This window comes from Phodopus roborovskii, unplaced genomic scaffold, assembly GCF_943737965.1.
Source record: "Phodopus roborovskii unplaced genomic scaffold, PHOROB, whole genome shotgun sequence".
Lineage (NCBI taxonomy): Eukaryota > Metazoa > Chordata > Mammalia > Rodentia > Cricetidae > Phodopus > Phodopus roborovskii.
This window is the reverse complement of record NW_026126434.1, coordinates 15,127,713-15,145,567: the sequence shown is the minus strand read 5'-3', so window position 1 is coordinate 15,145,567 and position 17,855 is coordinate 15,127,713. Positions and strand designations below refer to the sequence as shown.

Here is a 17,855-nt window from a genome sequence, read left to right as displayed (position 1 = left end):
ATCCCCTCAGCCCAGGTTTCTAAACTCAGATACATTCTTTATGTTTTAATATTGAGGTATTACTTATTTATATTTTAAAAGAATTACCCTAAATTTTATTTTTTAAGTAAAAACTTTATTATGAAGAACTTGCAAATAAAAACATTAAATTAAGTAGACTTAACTATGGGATTAAAATATCTTGCTACAGAATTTCCTTTGGGTAAATAGATGAAAATACTGCTGGAAAAGATGATTGAACTAAATTCAAGTCCACCCAGATCAGAAAAGAAAATGGTTTGCGTGCTTTCAAGAGTATGACTATTATGTGAAATCACAGGTGACTTTCTTTATGTGACTCTTCAGAGCGGAACATGCACAGCTAATAGATGTTACGGTCCCCATCCCATCACACAGTCCAGCTACACCTCTCACAGGGAAGCGGATAAAGCAGTTAGGACTTGGCTCCAGAAACATCTCTGCAGTACTCTAGGGAAAGGTACTGTTTAGGGGTAAGGTGGGGCGCAATAAACACCACACTTGGCAAGAGAGGTGAAGTTCAGACTGTCATCAAAGAAACTTGATCTATCCTGTGCTCACTCACTTCCCTACAGAATTTTAGGCAAAGTTATACAACTGGGTTACAACACTGCTTTGTTGCAACAAACCTAGATAAAGAACCCTGGCAGACTCTCCATTGGAAAGGTGTAAGTACAACATACATCCTCACGTGTTCAAAGCACACTGACAGTCTTCCCTGTGCTGGCAGAGGTATGGACAACTGTACATTCATCCCACAAGAAAGAAGAAATGTGAAGGTCATTTTATGGACTCATTTGAATATTAACTAGAAAGAATATCACCATAACCTGGGCTGCTGATATACATTTATGTATTATCCATTAAATTCATGAAAAATATGTCTTTAGAGAAAAGACTTTAAGAGTTTATTTTTATTCATTTGTCTCTGTGTGTATATGATTTGTATGAATGTGCTCTCAAGAGGCCATAAGAGGGTATTGGATCCCCGGGAGTTGGAATTACGGGTGATGTGGGTGCTGAGAACTGAACTCAGACCCTCTGCAAGGATAGAAAATCATCCCAACTAATGAGCCAAGTCTCTAGCTCCTAGAATCATCAATGCTTGGTCATACTCTGAGCTGTAAAAGCCGTCTGCTAGCATACACTTCCACCATGACGTGTTCTTAGGGAATAGATGCCATTCTGTCCCATCAATAACCCCTACCACACAGAGAAAGAGAACATTCAGTTAATGGTCCATCTCCCCAGTCATTTTCTTCTATTCCCTATGACTTCAAGGATGTCAAGAACATACATGAACACAAATGTCATGAACCACCATGCCCTTGGCAATGAGGCATCTCAAATGTCTAGGGCTATGGCACAGTGGCGCAATGCTTATCACAGAACAGCAGGCCACTCACCTTGTCGATGGAAACCACCAGAGCTGGTTCCACTTTAGCTTCAATTTCTTCTGGTCCATAGTAACAGTGGAGTTTACCCCCTCTCAGAGCACAGTACAGCCTTCTCCAGCCAACCAGACCTTTTACTGTTTGCTGGGAAAGGGAAAAAAAAGTCAAGAAACCATCAATCTCAATCACTATCACCTTAGTTCTAAACCCAGCTCAGTATTTACATAACCAGTTAAGGCTTTAGAACTTTTAAAATGAGACAGAATCCACCATTCATTGGCTCGACGGTAAGCCTGAGTACTCCAAATCCAAGAGCAGGGAAGCCTGGAATTCTCAGAAGCATTAGGCAAAATGAAGGTAATTATTACCACACAATTTTATACATGCAAAATCATAAATCAACACAGATTTGGGAAAGCTAGTCTATTAAAATCTAGTGCTTAGAATTATACATCAATTCATCAAAGGACTCAGGGAAATTATAAAAATAACTCTTTCTACACTGAAAATAATTTCCCTTCACTCCTTTCAGAACACTAGAAAACCTGGTAAGAATGCAAATTTTCTTTCCTCCTAATGGAATCTTTCAAGAAAAAAGCTATTGATTCATTGAAGCCCACAATTAATTATTTACTGAACATAAATAACTATGGCTATAAATAAATCAGCAGTAGATGGCACAGAGGCAGCTTTGGAAGCCCAGTGGCCCAAACTGTGCCAAATGCTGTCTGCCAGAAGGGCTTTTATGTGAAAGGTGCTGGGCAGCCACAGTCAGTTTCCATAAGACAACTGCTGCCACGATCCTGTGCCTGTGGGACGGAGAACCGGGGGAAGGGAAGAGGCAGCCCCACAGCGAGCCAGACTGCAGCCGGCCCTCTCCCCTAGCCACTCTTCCCACCCCACACCTTCCCAAGCTCATGTCCAGTAATATTAAAAACGCTAACACTCCCAGCAAGGCCACTGGAGAAAATGCCTGAGAGAGTTGGACCTCCACAGCTGAAGGATACACGAAGTCCTCTACCTGCTCATTAAGGAATCCCGCAAATTCATCTTCAGTCATACAAGCTGGCTGGGCCACTAACCGGCAGCACACGTTGCCATACAAGGGAAGCCAAAAGGAACAGTCCTCTGTTTAAAGAAGAAAGGGAGGGAAAAAAAAGTTACAAATACATGTTTAAGGTTGTTACACATTCCAGAATTTTCCTTTTTATGGTTTTTTTTCTTCACGCAATACAGATCTAAAAAGTAATTGTATATAAAGGCTCATCTACCTAAATTCCGATGGCATACTAAAGGACATGAAGAGCATGTGGAGAAGTCAGGGCTGGCTCAGACCAACAATGTGGTCAACCAGAAGAAGAGTGGTCTTCAGTCTCTTGACTTCAGAGGCAATGGTTCAAGGGAATTTTTCAGTTTGATAGAAAATGGTCTAATAAAGTGACTTGTGTTCACCAAATTTTACTCCTTGCGCTAATTTCAATTACAATTAGCAAGGCGTGCCTCTCAGTGGGACATCGTTTCACCCCAGTTAAGGCACTTGAACCCTTCATCCCCACTTCTCTCCCTTCCCCTGCTGGACAATAATCACAAGCCACGAGATGCAGTCTCTAGTACGAGCCTGTGTGTGATGGTAGTGAAGCAACCGTGGCGATGGCATCACAACTGGGTGGTGGCATCAAGCAGGATGGAGAGGGACAGGAGGAGTGGGGAAGGGAGGAGGGGAAGGAGGACGGCCAGCATAAGGCATCCGCCAAGAGCTTCAGGGGTGTTCACACCAAGGCAGAGCTTAGACAGGTCTGCCTGGCCTAGAAAGAGCAGAATGAGAAGGGTGTACACGCCACGAAGGTAGCCAGATGTCAGGAGTCACAACCAAGCCGAATGAAGAGAGTGGCTATGTTCCAAGGGTGGCCCAGCCATTGGGAGCAATGAGAAGACACCACGAAGTAGCAACTGACCAGTATGGGAGCACTAAGGGAGAAAGTGCTTCAAGAAAGGCCTTAACCATGATGCGAAGCCTCTTGAATGCTCCCTGTGGCTACATCTGCACCAAGTGCAACTTCAAAGTGAACAAGGTTGCTGTCACATTGCATTGCAATGCTCTGACTGACAGGAAAGGCACAAGCCCTCAAGAGGCAGAGAGCAAGGCCATGAAGACATATTCAAGTTACATAATGAGCCAGCATCCGGCAAACACAAAGGAGAGCATCCTACACAACAACCAGCAGTTCTCTCTAAAAATGCCAAGTTGGTGACAGTCAAGAGGGAGACTTGGAGGCACGGCATAACCTTGAACAGAGCATCACTGCAGCAGGACAAGCAGCATGGAGTTTGCACATTAGAAAGGGCCTCACTCGCCGAGGCAGGTGCTGCTGGTGATACAGCCAAATGGCTCAATGGTACTTAATACATGTTAAGATTCTTGGGGTTGGTAAAGCATGCTATAAGCAACTTGTTATTACCATATGTTTGTGTGGGGGTAAGATCTTGACAATGAACTTGCAAGTTTCTTGTTAAGTTTGAGATTATTTTTAAACGTTCTTTCCAAAAAGGGGGAAAAAAAAAGTCCACATGATGGCATTCCTTCAATGTAGGATGCAGTGTAGCAGTAGGCATATATCCCTCCTACCCATATACAAGGAAAACACTGGCTAATTAATTCTGTACACCAGGCTGTAAACAGATATCCAGTACATGCCCTCACCTCAGGCTGTTCCAAATGGAAAAGGATTTTAGAACATTCACTGCATTCTGATAGCTAGTTGTTGGCTGCAATTATTGTTTATTTACTCAAAGCCTTAGGAACAAGGAAAAGAAAATACTGGTTTGGGTAAGAGTACAGTTACTTAGTGTTGTAGTTTGCTTTCCATTTCTGTGATAAATGTCATGACCAAAAGCAATTCAGAGAGGAAAGGCTCGTTTCAGCTCACACTTCTGGGCCCTTCATTGAGGGGAGGCAGGGGAGGAACTCAGGGCAGGAGGGATGCTGCTTACCAGCTTGTTCTCTGGCTTCTGCTCAGCTAGGGGTTTCTTATACAGCTCAGAGCCACCTGCCTAGTGGTCAAACCTTCCTACAGCTTTACAAACATGCCCACTGGCAGTTCTTCACTGAGGTTCTCTCTCTCTTCCTGGGTCCCCCAAGATGGTATTGGAAACCAACCAGGGTACTGAGCATATACTAAGATATACAGTAGCCAAAGTTTAGTTGGCTCAAGAGGGGAACCCAGTCTAAATAAAGAGCACAAACTAAAACCAAAATTCTTCAACAACTTCCCCATGCCTCAGCCTACTATAGACTACCACATACCATAGCTTCTGGGACTAATCCAATCTGTTTTTATTAAGGCCTTAGTAAAGGTGACCTAGTAGGATACACACATCTACACAAAACACAGTGATTCCAAAGTACAGACACAAAGCAACAAGCAGTAAACAAAATAAAAACTCTATACTGCCAAGTGTCTGAGTGGCACATAAATTTCTTTTATATAGGAATTTCAAATTTATGAATGGCTTGTGTTGTAAATATCTGTAAGTTGCTTATTTTTTAAGTTAGAATGTAATTCCTCAAGACACAGAATCATAAATGATTAGATTCTCAGACAAGTCCATAAAGTTTATGCAATCAATAATGTATTTGAACCCAACACACCACATAATAATGTACATCTTGTAAAATGAGCTCAGATTTCATGTGAGGGAGCAGATTTCCTGCAGCATCCTGGAGAGGGGATGCTGGAAGCACAATCCCTTCCTGTAGCATCCTTGAGAGGGGATGCTGGATGCAGAATTCCTTCCTGCAGCATCCTTGGATGCAGATGTTGGGTCCCCAGCTCCTCATACTCAGCCATCACTTGCTACTTCTTAACCTAGGCTTTTATAGCTCCAGACTACTGAGGAATAGAACAGACACAGCTTCTCTATGCCTCTCACAAGTAACAGAGCTTCCAGGCCACTCACTTAACATCTGAGCATTAATTTCTACACTTAAAAACACCACATGTCTTAGGCAGAGTTGTTATGTGTATAATACATTTGGCATCAACCATGAGCCTGGCTCATTCCAACTGCCTCTCTGATCATATCCCAGGACAGCCTCACTCCCACAGTCCACTCTGTCCATGTCTCAAGGCCACTCTCAATCTTCGTGCTCAAAACATTTGTCAAAATAATACTTAATCATTCCTTTCTAACCAAGGGGCACGTGAGGACAGAATGGACAGGAAATGAGAGTGCCAACTACGTCCCATAAGACTGGCTTTCAAAAGTCCCAGCCCCCTTCACCCCCCAAAAAAAAAGCCTTCCTAAAAGAAACTCTAAGGACTGTGTTTTAAGAAAGGAAGCAATCCCAAATTCAAGATATGGAAATCAAGTAGTCCCTCAGAACATGGGGTAAGACTGGGTCAACAGTCAAAGCCAAAAGTATCCCATGAAATTCAAAAACAAACAGAATTATGTTCCACATCAAGAATACACCGATTAACGCAATAGAGTCTAACTGTTCTAAAGTTTTTACACTGTCTGGGAAAAAGAGAAAACAAGCTCTTACTGTTTGCTTTGGTGATTACAATTTAAGGGTAATTTCTAAGCTATTACAACATAATGTATAATTTTACCAACAGAGGAAAATTTGAATGATAAAAGTAATTACCCCTTGTTTGAAGAGGCAGGCCTATAATATAAAAAAATGTATATTTTGAAGGAAAAATAAAAACACAATCTAAAAATTATGTGCATTAAATAACAAAGGCTCAAATTAGACAAAGCCGCAAAAACTAGAATGCAAAACTTGATTTGTTCATACCTCCTGTCACATAGCCTATGTAAATCTAGCATTATTTCTAACAAATAATTAGCATGCTAATGAATAAGGCTGACAGGCCTATTTCAGCAATGAGCATTGAAACTGAGAAGATGAAAAGAAGTCAGTATGATAAATAGTCTGGGGGCAGACAATACTGTAGGGGCCATGTGATACAGAGTAGTGAGGGAGATTCCACGTTCGTAAAACTCACATTCAGACCAAGTCCACGTGGACCTACAAAAATACTTTTTTTGGAAATGACTCAAAGACACAGGAAAGCAGAGCTACTTGAAGACAACTCAGCGTGGGAGTGTATCAGGGTACGCCGAGGAGGAGCAAACGCCCGCCACTAAGAGGGCTTAACACCTCCATCTACACATGTTCCAAATCCCAGCATCTGGGCAAGGACATACATATGGCAGAGCTATAAAAGACCAGTAGGGAAGCTAAGGCCACCAAGGTTGGGACATCCACACCCAGGGTTCCCAGGGGTCGTGGTCATCAGTGAAGATAGGTGTGGAGAAAGTCTCCTTAAATGGTTAAATTATGTGTTTTACAGCCCATCACCTTCCCTTTATTTTTAGCAAATTTGATTATAACTTTAAAACGTCACCATGAAATCACCTGTCCCATTAACATCGGGGCCTCTGATCTTTACAGCAGTAAGCATGAAGTGGGAGCCATACATACATGTTCATACCCATTCCCCTAGAAAATGGATGAGTGCAGGACTCAATTCCTGCCACCGAGCTCCTTGCCCAGCACTGCCCGGGGACAGCTGGCAATGTCCCACCTTCCCTACCAGCTAAGCTTCTTAGATGCTTTCCCATAGATTCCTTTCAGAAAAAAAAAATGAAATTAGAATTATTATTCAGGCAGAGAAGAGAGGAGTTAAAATGAACATAGCCCTGTCTCCTTTGTGTCCTCACTTTCTACCAACAGAAGGGGTGGCATGTCCTGACTTTTAACTTTAAAACCAGACCCATCTGACTGTCAGTGAGCAGAGCGGAAAATCACCAATTCTGAGTCACAAGATAAGGACATGGAATACTTCAGTAAATCGGGGCCAGCAAAACAACAACAAACAAACAAAACACTTTACTTTTCTCCTCTGGGGAAGAGAGACACACGTTAGAAAAAACCCAGACTCATCCATGTGTATATTTTTAAAGCCAATATCCCCTCTAGGGGAACATGCTAAAATTAGAAATTACTGCCACCACGTGCACAGACCTAATAAACATGATAAATAACATGCAGAACACTCACCGTCTCCATGAACAGACAGATTGTGAGTCTTGAAGCAGTCCCCAGCACTTTCCAAGGTCAGGGTGGTGTGAGCTAGCAAATGGTACTTTGTACCCCTAAGAATGAGATAGAAGGTATCTTAGATGTCCTTACATGCTGTATTGATGAGATAAACTATTCAAATGTCCAAGAAAATCAAAATAAAAATAACAAACAACCTGATCTTAAAAAAAAAAAAATAGGGCAAATAGTTCAGACAACATTTTTCTAAAAACACACGAGGCCCCAAACAGTAGCAAAGCCATGTGGAACATTTCTGGTATAAGTTAATCACAAAAAAGTACCATCTAACATCTACTACTAGACAAAATGACCACCAGTGGAAAGAAATCTAGGGCTGTGGGTACAGAACAGAAGGAGTGCTGGCTGGGTGAGGAGGATCTAGAACCCTGCAGAGCTGCCAAGGGGAGCATGAGGTGGCAACTACTAAGGAGGACAGTGCAGATGAAAATAAATAAGAGAGTACCATGTTCACAAAGGCATTATTTACAAGACCTGAAAGCTTAAAAAACACAGGTGTCCATTTGATGTTCTTCTGTTGGTTTAGCAGCTGCTAATGTTAGTGAATCTTCTAACATTTTAATTATCATCTGCCTCCCCATGACCCCTCAGTCAGCACCCTGCTGGCCACTCAGGCTGTAGCCTGGTGAGGGTTTGGGTCCTGCAACCCTGCTCTACCATGGCTGTGACATATGAAGGTTTCTGAAGCTTTTACTTTTCTATTTATAAATAAGACTCGGGAGTCAAAGGCTGGGGTAAAAACCTGCTAGCTCAGAGAGGTTAAGTAGCAACTAGCTTTTTGGCTTCAACACCACAAGAGACACGTCTCTTCCCTCATCCTCAACCCAAGAGAGCTCAAACTCTAGTCCTCACCCTATCCTTTCTGTGAACCTTCTCTATTCAAATTGCTGGTTTCTCTATGGCCATTTTCCATCTAGGTATGGATAAACAGTCATCTACCTACTTAACTGGCTATCTATCTACCAAGCATCTATCTATAGATTGTAAAGGATTATCCAACCTTCAAAAGGAAGCAAATTCTGACACATTCTACACACAACATGAATATCCTGTGAAAAAGTTGTGCTAAATAAAATATTTCTGCCATAGAAGGACAAATCTCATATGACTTCACTCATACCAAGCAATTGAAGTGGTCAAATCCTTAGGAAATAGAACAGTGGTTATGCAAGGCTGAGTAGGGAAAAGTGAAGGGGGGCAGAGAAAAAGGAAGAAGGGAGGGAGGGAGGGAGTGCTGAATGGGTGCAGAATTTCAGCTCAAGAAGATAAGACAGTTGCAGAGATGGCTGGTAGGAATGGCCATTCAGGACAGCAAAGTAAACATACTTTATACCCCTGAACTGTGTTCTCAAAAACTGTTTTAAAAAAAGTCAATTTAACTTTCATACATTCTGCCATAATAAAAACCTTTAGCTGTACAAGACACCCATGGACACTCCATGACCTCAGCACTTGGGAGCAGACTCAAAGGCCATGATTCTGGACTTCATAGCAAGACCCTATCTCAGGGTCTTCCCATCCTCAAATTTATATATCACGGATGACGGATTTATAGTCAGCACACATTATTAACCAATTTAGCATCTTATCACCTCGTAGTTTGGCAATTAAAAAAAATATGTGAGCTTTTTATAACACAAATGTTTCAATGAAGGGTCTCTGTTTGTTCTAAACATGTTTATATCATCCCGATAATGTGCTAAGTCTTGTGCTAGGTGATGGGCATTCAGTTGCAAATAAGATCCAGTGTTATATTCTGATACAGGCAGGAGAGGAAAAAGGAGCAAACAGCAACAAGCATAAACATATAAAACACCAGGAACTTCTTCTGGTGGTGATAAAACCTCTGCTGTGACAGGAACAGAGTGGGTGAGAAGTGCTATGCTAAGGAGGTAGAGAAAGTGTCTCTGAAGAAGAGGTACTTATATAGTTACAAAGAGAACCCAGGGCTGCAGAGAGAGCTCCATAGCTAAATGACTTGGCTTTCTAGCATGAGGATCCATGTAAAAACCAAGTGGCATACCCTTGTACACTCAACACCGGGTAGTAGACATGGGTGGATCCCTGGAGGTCATTGGCCAGTCATGCTACCTGAATGGGTGAGCTCCAGATTGAGTGACAAACACCCCCAAATGAGGTGAAGAGTGGTCAAGGAAGACACTCAGTATTGACCTTTGACTATGACAAGTGCACAAAGCACACACATACACACTCCAGATCTGGCTGAGCGAATGATTCGAGACACTCTGAGGAGACATGGCCTGTGCAGAAAGAGCTGGGAAAACAACAACTAACTACAAAGCAAAGATAGAGTTTAAGTGTGGCTGGTACTCATGGAGTGGCCTGAGGTTGGAAATGCAGGTAGAGATCAGAAGACAGTGGGCTTCATGAGCCCTAGAAGAAGAGTGGGTTGAAAGTCTATGTATGAGGAAAGGGAAATCACAGCAAGTGGAAAGGTAGGTAGTGAAACCCAGAATTACTGGGGACTTCCCAGGGCAAGATCTGATAACCATCCACCTTGACCAAACCCTAGCCAGGGTTCTCTCAGCCTTCTACTGAACTAGGCCCCAACCTGGGCCTATGTAGAACTCAACACCAATAGTCTAAGAGCTCAAGGTCTGAGGCTGAGGAAACTCATGGCTGTGTAAAGAACTTCCCATTGGTCCCTATCTCCCAGTCTGTTTGGACAGCCTAACTTGCTGATGTCCCCCCCTGGCGAGCCCAGGTAAGCTGCACCCAGACCCACTCAGGATTCACCCTGTGGCTGCTTGGCATTTCTATTTCCAGGACTCTGAGCCCTACCTCATCTTCTCAGGCCTCCTGCCCCCTTTCTTTTAGTTTCTCTTTAAAACACCTCAATGCAAACAAAAGTGGGGCATCGTCCTTACCAGCCTCTGTTCACCATGCAAGAGTTCACTGTTAGCATCTGCCTTGACCACTTTGTTTCCTGCCAACTTTGTCTGACAATGCAACCTCCTTACGGTTGTGAGCTTGAAAGGTCTGGAGTTGCTACCCACAGTGTGGGGAGCAGAGGCTATCACTTCTCACTAGAAGTGACTAGAGCACACTTGCTGGAATTTTTGGACATTCTGGAGATGAAATTTGTATCTTGGTAGTTAATGGTTATAAACACTGAATTCGGGGCTGAGATCATGTAGCTCAGTGGTAAAGTGCTTGCCTAGTATGTGAGACCCAAAGTTCAATGTGTAGAATAGAACAAAAAAAAATCTGTTCATAAATAACTGCATTTTCTATGCATGTCAGTAACCTTACTTTTATCAGTTTCCATGGTTTTATTATTTTTCTCTCGAAACACAGAGGAGTAAGTTAAAGGTACACGTATGCACACACAGACACAGGCCAACTCTGGGGTAAAGACAGGTGTGACAGGAATTTTCATTCACTGTTCCAGGTGATGTTTCACAAACTTACTTCCCACTACATCTTTAATGGGATCTCTATGATAAAATAATACACAGGTTGGGTAGTGGTGGTGCACACCTTTAATCCCAGCACTGGTGAGGCAGAGGCAGATGGATCTCCATGAGTTTGAGGCCAGTCTAGTCTACAAAGAGAGTTCCAGGACAGCCAAAACTAAACAGTGAAACCCTGCCTCAGAAAATACACACACACACACACACACACACACACACACACACACACACACACACACACACACACTTAGCATGCAGATAGGCATTCTTTAATGGATTCTCTACAATATAAAATATACACACACAGCATGCATACAGGTACACATGTACTTCCACCAAAATAAAAGTATGTTCCAGAGAATGTTTTCCAGTAAAATCTCTTTTTTAAAAAATTATATTTTAAGTTTAATGCGTGTATTTTGCCCACATGTACGTTTGTGAAATGTGTGTGCGCCTGGTGCCCATGGAGGCCAGAAGAGGGCATCAGATCTCCTGGAGCTAGAGTTGTAGATGTTGTGAGAAGCCATGTGGGTGCTGGGCATTGAACCCAGGTTAATGCTTCTGTAGGAAAACTCTTATTTTTATCTCTATATTTCAACCTGAAACTTTTAAGAAAGTGAGGCATGAGTACAATTTCAGCTAGTGTGAGCAGCTGCTGGGACGTGAGGCTTGCACACTTTTGCACAAGGCCCCTGAGAATCCCATCACCACTCCCTCATGCTCGGTGTGAGCTGCCCTCTTAACACTGTCTGCTTCATGTGGGCTACCCTCAGCTAGCACTGACTCACACTGTGCATGTTCCCACAGAGCCTTTCATAATTAGCTTTTATTTTCTCCTAGAATCTATGTGAGCGTCCCCTACCCCTGCAAAACTGAGGACATATTGGAGAAAACTGGAGACTGGCAGAGTAACCGAAGATCACAGTCACAAGGAGAGAGCTAATAGCACACAAAGCTGCCTGTTAATACGACACCAGCTGCATGGTAACAAGGTATAATAAATATACGGAGCACTCTCCCCAGATGCTCATCTGTTTTATGGGCCTACATTTTTGAAAACTATAAGTGTTTTAAATTGATAAAGCATTATCATTTTCCCTTGTGAAAGAAAAAGAAACAGACTTCCTATCCGTGATTGAGTGCAGAATGTGCTGTCTTTGGGAAAAAGATTGCTGACAATGAGGTGAAGTTGTCTGCGTTTGTCGTGGAGGCTGCAACAGTAAGCAATGAAGAGTGGAGGCCTGCTCTCTTACAAGCAAAGGACAACGGAAAACCGTGTCATCATATTAGGTAGGGGAGGCCAAAGGGGGGCAAAGAAGGAGGATTTAGGTGAAGAGAGGTCACTTCAGGTGAGCAGGAGAGAGGAACACCTGAATGGAAGCAGGAGCCGTGAACAGGGAAGGAAAGGCTATGGGAGCATTGGCCAGGCGTGGCTCGAACACACAGGAGGTGCTGCGGCCATACTGCAGTGAGGGAGAAGGGCAGATATCCAAGGCCAGCAAGGAGCAGAAGATACACACATCTCTAACTGGAGGGCAGGATAGAGACACACAGTTGTTCTCTGAGTGATACCTAGAGAATGGTGGGTTTCAGGTAGAGGCAGCTGCCATGGTCTAGGTTCTACCAGAATGAAGTTCTCCCTGTGGCTGTTGTGGAGAGGACAGACCTTGGGGACTAACGTAAAAACAGAAACATCAACTCAGGAGCTATGCAGGCCTGAGACAGCATGGAAGGAGGTGATGTTCCTCACACCTTCTCAAAGCTGACTCTGTGAACACAGTTCAGGAAAGAACAGTAAGGACAGCATCATGGCTTTGTGTTCAAGCCACTAGAGAATGGGAATCACGAGCTGAAACTGGGTGAACTGAGGGAGTTTGGAGCAATTCAATTTAACTGCCAGTTACTGGGCAGGCAGGTAGGTGCTGAGTCTAGAGGCAGAAGACACTGAAGTTAGAAAACCAAGTAAAGGCTGATGATCAAATTCGACATGAAAAGCAACCAGCAGAGGAGACGGCAAGGGACAGTCACTAAGCAGAGGAAGAACCAAGACAGTAGCACCCGAGAAGACAAAGGCCTACTTCACAGGCAGTGATCACCTGGGCTGATACTGATGAGCCAGCATCAGATGTGGCAGAGTGTGGATGCCTGGCCGATCTCAACAGGACTGCCTGTGGGCTGGGATGGAGGAGCTACGATAAAAGTCAATTAAAGTGATCCAAGAGAATGGGAGGAGAGGAAGGTGAGGCAGGACTATGAAAACCCGTTTCCTCAGACCGAGAAGTATGGAGGTTGTTCAGCATGTTGATATATTTGGGAGATGATAAAATAAGAAAAGCTGATGGCCCAGAGAGACAGGAAGTAGGAAGAGATCATCTCTAGTGTTCACACAGATGAGTCCTAGACACAGAGAGGCAAGGGAAGTGGGCTGCCGGATCTGACGGGTGAGGACATGTGAATTCCCTGATGGTTACCAATAAGATCTGAACTGAGGATCAGCTCTGAATGAGAAATGGAGAGATCTTCTGGGTGAGGGAAGAAAGCAAATAATGCAAAGCCCTTTAGGAGATAAAGGGAGAGACCACAGACACTAAAGATCTGCCTGTTACGAGAGCTCCCAGGCATCCGTGCTCACTTGGAGCATTGGGGAGATGGCAGAATAGGCAAAAATTATATAAAGACTGACTTACCGGCTTAAAAATTTTCTTGGGCTTTGTAATAGGTTGTTCTCTGATGCTGTAACAAACACCATGACAAAAGGGAACGTGGAGAGGAAAGGGTTTATTTCATCTGGCGGCTGATAGTCATGAAAGGAAGGTAGGAGCCTGGAGGCAGGAAATGAAGGGGAGGCTGTGGAAAGGGGCCCACTTAACTGGCTTAACCCACATGGTTTGCTCAACCTGCTTTCTTACATTCCCTAGGACCACTTGTCCATGGTGGCACCACCTGCCTTGGGCTGGGTCCTTCCACGTTAATCATTAATCACCACATTAAACACCACATAGACTTGCTTACAAGCCAATCTGACTAGTGTATTTCCTCAACTATCGTTCACTCTTCTTAGATGACCCTGACTTGTGTAAGGCTGACAAGAAAGACAAGAAAACAACAACAACCAAAATAAATAAACAAATAAATAAATAAATAAATAAAAAAAAATAAAAACAACACAGAAAACTAAACAGCAGAGGCTTTAAACTATGATCATGCCCAAGAATGCCCTTCCCAAGAACTAAAAGATAAATACACAGAACATCAACCTCCAGGTCCTAAGAAGGACACATTATAAATAACAATATGAAAAAGTAAGGGACTAATAGACAATCCCTTCTAAAATGGGTATGCTAGAATACAGCCAACAGATGATATGGCCGGGGAAGATTGTTGGTTAACTGCCCTGTGACTTCAGTGGGAAGCTGGGAGCGCAACTGCCTAAGAAACATGGACACAGCACAAGGAGGAGCTTAAACTCATAGGAAGAAGACATCCGCTCAGAAGCACACGGCATCCTCTCTAGAGCAGACAACTTTACTACTATTACTATTATTATTATTGCTTTCCTAGATTCTAGTCCTTGAACTCTTGCCACTTTGCTAATGACACCAATGGTGTGGTTAAGCGTAAGTAGTTGAAAACCACCCCTGCACATTAATTGCTGGCAGGGATCTTAGGGTCTACTTGAGAAGAATGGCAGAACCGTGACCACTTCCTTTACTTCCTTCCCTTTAGGACACTGGAAGACGGTATCTCTGGGCTTGGGGTGAGCAGGGTTTGCAAATGAAGAGCATGAAGTTCAGACATTGTAACTGATTTGCTGGTGGCAAAGTGGGGGAGGAGCGGGGTCCACTATGCTATGCTGTCTTTATGTCTCATTTACAACTAGTTTAAAATTAACCCACTTTTTTCAAAAACACAGTAACCACATTTTATGAGATGCAAGAATCCTGAGTGACTAGCAAGCTCTGAAGCCCAGGGACCCCTAGGATCTCCTGGTCCTTTCCAAGGCCAGTTATATGTGGATGCCAAGTGTTTCTCCATGAAATTCCAAACTATCTTAGGTTTCACACCATCAAACCTTTTAACATTATTGTTCCAATCCACAAATGCCCCATTTATGCTGGAGATGCATTAGGAGTGCTGTTTTATACCTGCATTGTAATTTAATATGCAGCATGGTGTAGCTTCTTGGGATTATTTCTTTTTAGCTTATATGTGAGCACGTTGGCTGCAGGTATATCTGTGCAGTATGCATATGCAGCACCCTCAGAGGCCAGAAGAGGGCGTCAAGTGGCCTGCAACTGGTGTTGTGGACAAGTGTCAGCGCTAAAGGGCACCTACCAGTGCTCTCGTAACCACAAAGCCTCCTTTTCACCCAAGTAGCTTGCTTGTTTTTGTAACTGAATTTGTCTTTTAGTCAATTAATATATCACAAATGACACTATAAGTTTTGACAGTTTTTTTTTTTTCTTTTTGAAGTATGTTTAAACAACAAAGAATACTGTCCTAGTCACCAAGAAGCATAAAACAGTTAATTCAGCTGTTAGAGGAACTGGCAAGATCTAGCGAAAGAGATTTCAGGAAGCCTAAATTCCACAGATAAAAAGAGAAAATGAGTCACACCAGGGAGCATACTAAAAATTACCAAAAATGTTCACTGTCTTCTGTCAGCCCAACAATACCATTTTATGATGGTATTTGAAGTCTCTTCATTTTTAGCCCATGACTAATTATATGGGCATCTTCCAAACCAACAATGACTTCACTTTTAAAGAATTCTAGTCGGGATAACATTTTGTTTCTAAAACATTACACTCACTCCTTTGCGCCAACCCCAATACCGAGTTCCCAAAAGTTTAATCAGCTACATTTTTTTTCTATCAAGTAGGCCAATTGCTATTATATTGGGGGGAGGGGTCAAGCAGTATGAAAAATAAAGACAACTTGGATGGTAGTCAGAAAAAAAATACATTCTTGTCTAGAAAAAAATAGCTATATTTGGTCACATACCATCTCCTAGATACATACTATTTTATATGCACTCACTCATTTTGGCTAAAGAAGAATAAGACCTGCAGTGGGATCACTGACCCAAAACTTGATCTGTATTAAAGCAAAAACATATCCCTTTGTATTCTCTGAATACCAATGCTATTCACAAGCTCCTACCAAGCAGCAAACTGAATGTTTAGAGGAGTTGTGGGGTCTGTGTGAGCCAGCATACTACTCTTTATTCAGACCAGAAGGCCAAGAAAACGGTGGTACTCAGAGAACATGACTGGGTAAAATTCAATCAATGGTATTATCACATCTTTTGACAGATTTTAGTGGTATAAAATAATCCATTTCCTGGACCATGTCTATAAAAACAAACAAACAAAACAACTTAGCATTTTAATTCAGGGGCAAATCGTGGAGGCCAAATGTGAGTAGAAGTATCAAGACCAAGACACTTGTACCCCTGAGCAACAATGTAAAAGACAACACCAGACTGCCAAGAAAATCACCAGGATTCATAGAGTAACCAAGGCCTAACAAATGGTCTGGCCTCATCTGCATTATCTTCTAGGAAATCACAAAGTGGGCCGAACAGGAAAGCACACCTGCATTATGTACTCCTATGTCAAGGCTCTAACTATAGTGCTTCTGCAAGAACTCAGAAAAAAAATCCTGGGAAAAAACAGCAATAACGGTAAAGGTACAGTTACTAAATATACAAATATACAAAGTCCAAGGACTAACTTACTGAATTTCATAATGATGACCCTATGGAGTTAAATATTATTGCATTATTATCATTATTCTCTTCATGAGGGACAGGGAAAAGGGTACATTAATCTGCCTTGGGTCACACAAGTAGTAAGTGACAGAATAAAAACTTAAGTACTCATTGTCAAACGACAAAGTTTTCAAGTATTTAGACATCTGTTTACTATTGTCACTGGATTTCAGGATGTCTGAAACCCCCAAAACGTCCCTGACAACAAGGGACTGGGTCTAAGCACCTCTGTCTTCCAGTGCAGGACACAAAAGCCAAGGGGAAAAGCAGCAAGCAGGTGCAGCTGGAAGAGACCCTAGTGGCCCTGTCAGTTCTTAGACAATGTTGCTGTTTAGACATGCAACTACTGTGCTGGGTAATTACCTCCAGGGTATCTTTCCATTCTAAGGTATCCTAATCTGAAAGCAGAATTATGCAATCTCTATAAAGAAGAAATTCTTCTACTACTGTGGAGGTCTGAATGAGAAGTCCCCTATAGTCTCCAGCATTTGAATGATCTATCCCTAGTGGGTGGGGCTGTTTGAGGAGACTTAGAAGGTGTGGCTGTGTTGAAGTGTGTCCTGTCACCTGGGGGTAGGCTTAGAGATCTCTGCTTTGTGTTTGCATCAGAGATATGAACTCTTGGCTTCCTGACCCTGCCTGCATGCCTCTGATCTGCCATCATGAACTCTAACTCCACTGAACCGCAAGCCCAAATAAACTCTCCTTTCTATAAATCGCCTCAGTCACAGTGTACTACCACAGCGACAGAAAAGGAACAGACACAAATACCTTGTGACAGAGTTAAAATCCAGTCCAGCAAACACCCAACAGGATCCCGGTGTGAATAAATATCTCAAGGAAGAAAAACAAAGGGCCCCTGCCTCTGTTTTAATATCTGTGTTGGAGAGAATGTTGGGGGGACTGTTTTTCAGGCCATGAATTGAGATTCATTTATTTATGGATCACAAAAGCAATTTAATGACTCATAGATGGCATTTGGTAAGTCTGAATGAACTATAATGAAAAATATACCTAATGTTATCTGCAAATGCCTAGGGTTAACAGTAAGTACTACCCTTTAGGTACGTGTGCAGTCAGTTACAGTAAATGACAGTTCTTGGTTC

The 17,855-nt window shown here is 42.7% G+C and overlaps 1 protein-coding gene across 2 annotated transcripts in view; it reads right to left on the bottom strand.

The window, feature by feature from the left end:
- Positions 1-17,855, bottom strand: part of Rtkn2 (rhotekin 2) — a 59,841-nt gene that overhangs the window by 17,224 nt on the left and 24,762 nt on the right. For both annotated transcript variants that reach the window (XM_051186853.1, XM_051186854.1), the window contains exons 7-9: positions 7,483-7,577; positions 2,434-2,540; positions 1,425-1,556 (exon numbers count right to left, since the gene is read on the bottom strand). In XM_051186853.1, coding sequence (XP_051042810.1) covers positions 1,425-1,556; positions 2,434-2,540; positions 7,483-7,577 — 334 coding nt within the window. The remainder of the gene's footprint in view (positions 1-1,424; positions 1,557-2,433; positions 2,541-7,482; positions 7,578-17,855) is intronic.